This window comes from Notothenia coriiceps, unplaced genomic scaffold (assembly GCF_000735185.1).
Source record: "Notothenia coriiceps isolate Sejong01 unplaced genomic scaffold, NC01 NC01_scaffold00022234, whole genome shotgun sequence".
Classification (NCBI taxonomy): Eukaryota; Metazoa; Chordata; class Actinopteri; order Perciformes; family Nototheniidae; genus Notothenia; species Notothenia coriiceps.
The window spans coordinates 18,068-20,157 of record NW_011354935.1 but is presented as its reverse complement, the minus strand read 5'-3'; the positions used below and the strand labels follow the sequence as shown (position 1 = coordinate 20,157).

At 41.4% G+C, this 2,090-nt stretch overlaps 1 protein-coding gene across 1 annotated transcript; it reads right to left on the bottom strand.

Moving 5' to 3' along the window:
• Positions 1–802: 802 nt before the first annotated feature.
• On the bottom strand, positions 803–1,660 carry cunh1orf52 (chromosome unknown C1orf52 homolog; the record flags this gene model as incomplete). Its single annotated transcript, XM_010780901.1, has 2 exons — positions 1,220–1,660; positions 803–1,013 (listed from the first exon to the last, which is right to left on the bottom strand). Coding segments are annotated over exons 1-2 (511 nt in total), but the record flags the coding sequence as incomplete, so codon positions are not given.
• Between the last annotated feature and the right edge of the window lie 430 nt (positions 1,661–2,090).

The window sequence follows — 2,090 nt, the reverse complement described above, 5'->3', positions numbered from 1 at the left end:
TTTTTGTAACCCTAACTGATGCAGTTAGTCATTTCTTTAATGTTTGTTCTTTCTGATGTAAAGTCCAGGTTGTAACTGTTTGCAGTAAAGTCGTGGGGCGCTGAACTGTTCCTTTGAATCTTGAATTTTGATACATGATAGTAATTACTTGTCTTTCAAATTTGAAGGAGGGTGAGCAAGCATCTTGAGGAACATTCATCATTAACTCCTCCAAAAAATATAGTTTATTCAATAATAACACTGAATATGTGAATCATAAAAGGGATTGACAGCTGATAGGAATAATATGATTGTTAATATGATCATATGCATACAGACACACATCGATGAGACAGTTAATTAATGTACTTATTGCAGCAGTCTGCATAGATTTGGTACCCCTGCTGGTCTAAGAGTGAGACAAACTCATTCAGTTAAAATTCATTCAATTATGTCTGCCACCTTATATATTTATATTTAAGGCTGTGCCACAATAATGTCACCAAATGTTATTGAGTTAAAATATTAATATTGTGGCTTTCCAAGTTAACATTGATTGATATGACTGCGATTAAATCAGCATATACTTCTGCCAGGGGATGCCACCCCTCAAAATCTCCTGCCACCCCATGAATATTTTTCTAGATCCGCCCCTGCTGAGCAGGCCTGCTTTAAACATGGTCATGGCCAGTTGACATTACTAAACTATCTGGCACAGTACATCTACAACTAGGATAGTAGGCTACTGTAAACCAGCTCAATTCGCTTGTTCATACTTAGAAGAAAGTAAAAATGCCCTGTTATCATTTCATACGGGACTAACCTGATTCAGAGAGTTCCTCATCGGGGGGTAAGAATCGGGCGGTGCCACCAAAAGGCTGCGGTGCATCTTCCCCATTGTCCTCGTACACATTGGACCACTTTATAGCCATGTCCATGCCTGGGGGAGGTCCCTTCTTCCTCTCTGGCTCTGAAGAGTAGCTCTCAGGAGGGGGCACAGCATTTGTCTTCCATGGCTTGAACTCTCTGGCAGGCTTCAAAAAAAGATGTACAAAACTGACTAAGGGAAAGACTCAGAACAATTCCTGAACTAGACACCACATTTCCGATAGGTTTAAACGTTACGTAGTTACAAGCGTAAAGCCACTTAAAATATCATCAGCTCTGCCTTAGCTATGGAGTATCGATTATAGTAGTAACACAGCTAACTACATTTTCGCTAACTAACTAGTGTTTTTACCTCTTCAGGAGCTTTGACCGTCAGACTCTCCCAGTCTATCTCCTTGTTGAGCGGGTTGTAGAGAAAGGCAGGCTTGGACACGGAGCCGAACAGCTCTTCAGGTTTGGGTAACGGAGCTCCACCGGCGGCTCGTTTGGTCCCGTGTTGTGAGGACTGTGCTCCCACGCCATGAGCGTCTGTCCCCGGCTTCTTCTTCCGACTTTCCCCCTCCTCGTCGGAGTCGCTGCCATCGCTGCTGTCGCTCAGGTCATCGTAGCTCGAAAAGAAACCCAAAGAGCCCGTCTTCTTTTCTTCCGTCATTGTGCAGGAGCTACTTGTTTTCTAATGAGTAACAACCTGTTTGTGTTATAATAAATAAAAGAGTAGTAAAAAGCTGTATGTTTATATTTGTGTCAGTAAGCTTTACTCCATTTTGAATGAGCCTCCAAAAGAGTCGTAATGTTTTTTCGCTAGTGTCGTAACGACTGTCGCAAAGCTGTTTCATTAAAGGAGCAGCCCGAGTTATTAACCAAAACCAGAGCATTGGAGCTTACCAGCGCCATATAGAGAGAATTATATAACATGGCTCTGGAGCTTACTAATGGCATTGAGTCCGTACTTTTGTTAAGATGCAAATTGTTATTTTTTTTGCAGAATTTGTAACTTCACTTGTTGCATGGCCTTTTGTTATCCGTGCTTTATTTTTTTTACAAACAGCCACTTTGTATGTTTTTTCTTATTTGATTGTGTTTCTTAAACCATAGAAGAAGGCAGTGATATACTGCACTGTACTGTACTTTGCTTTTTACCTTACTAAACGGACAAAATATCTTCGAGCGAGGGGAGGGGCGAAACTGTCGGAAGTTAATTCATAACAAAAGCCCTCGTTTGC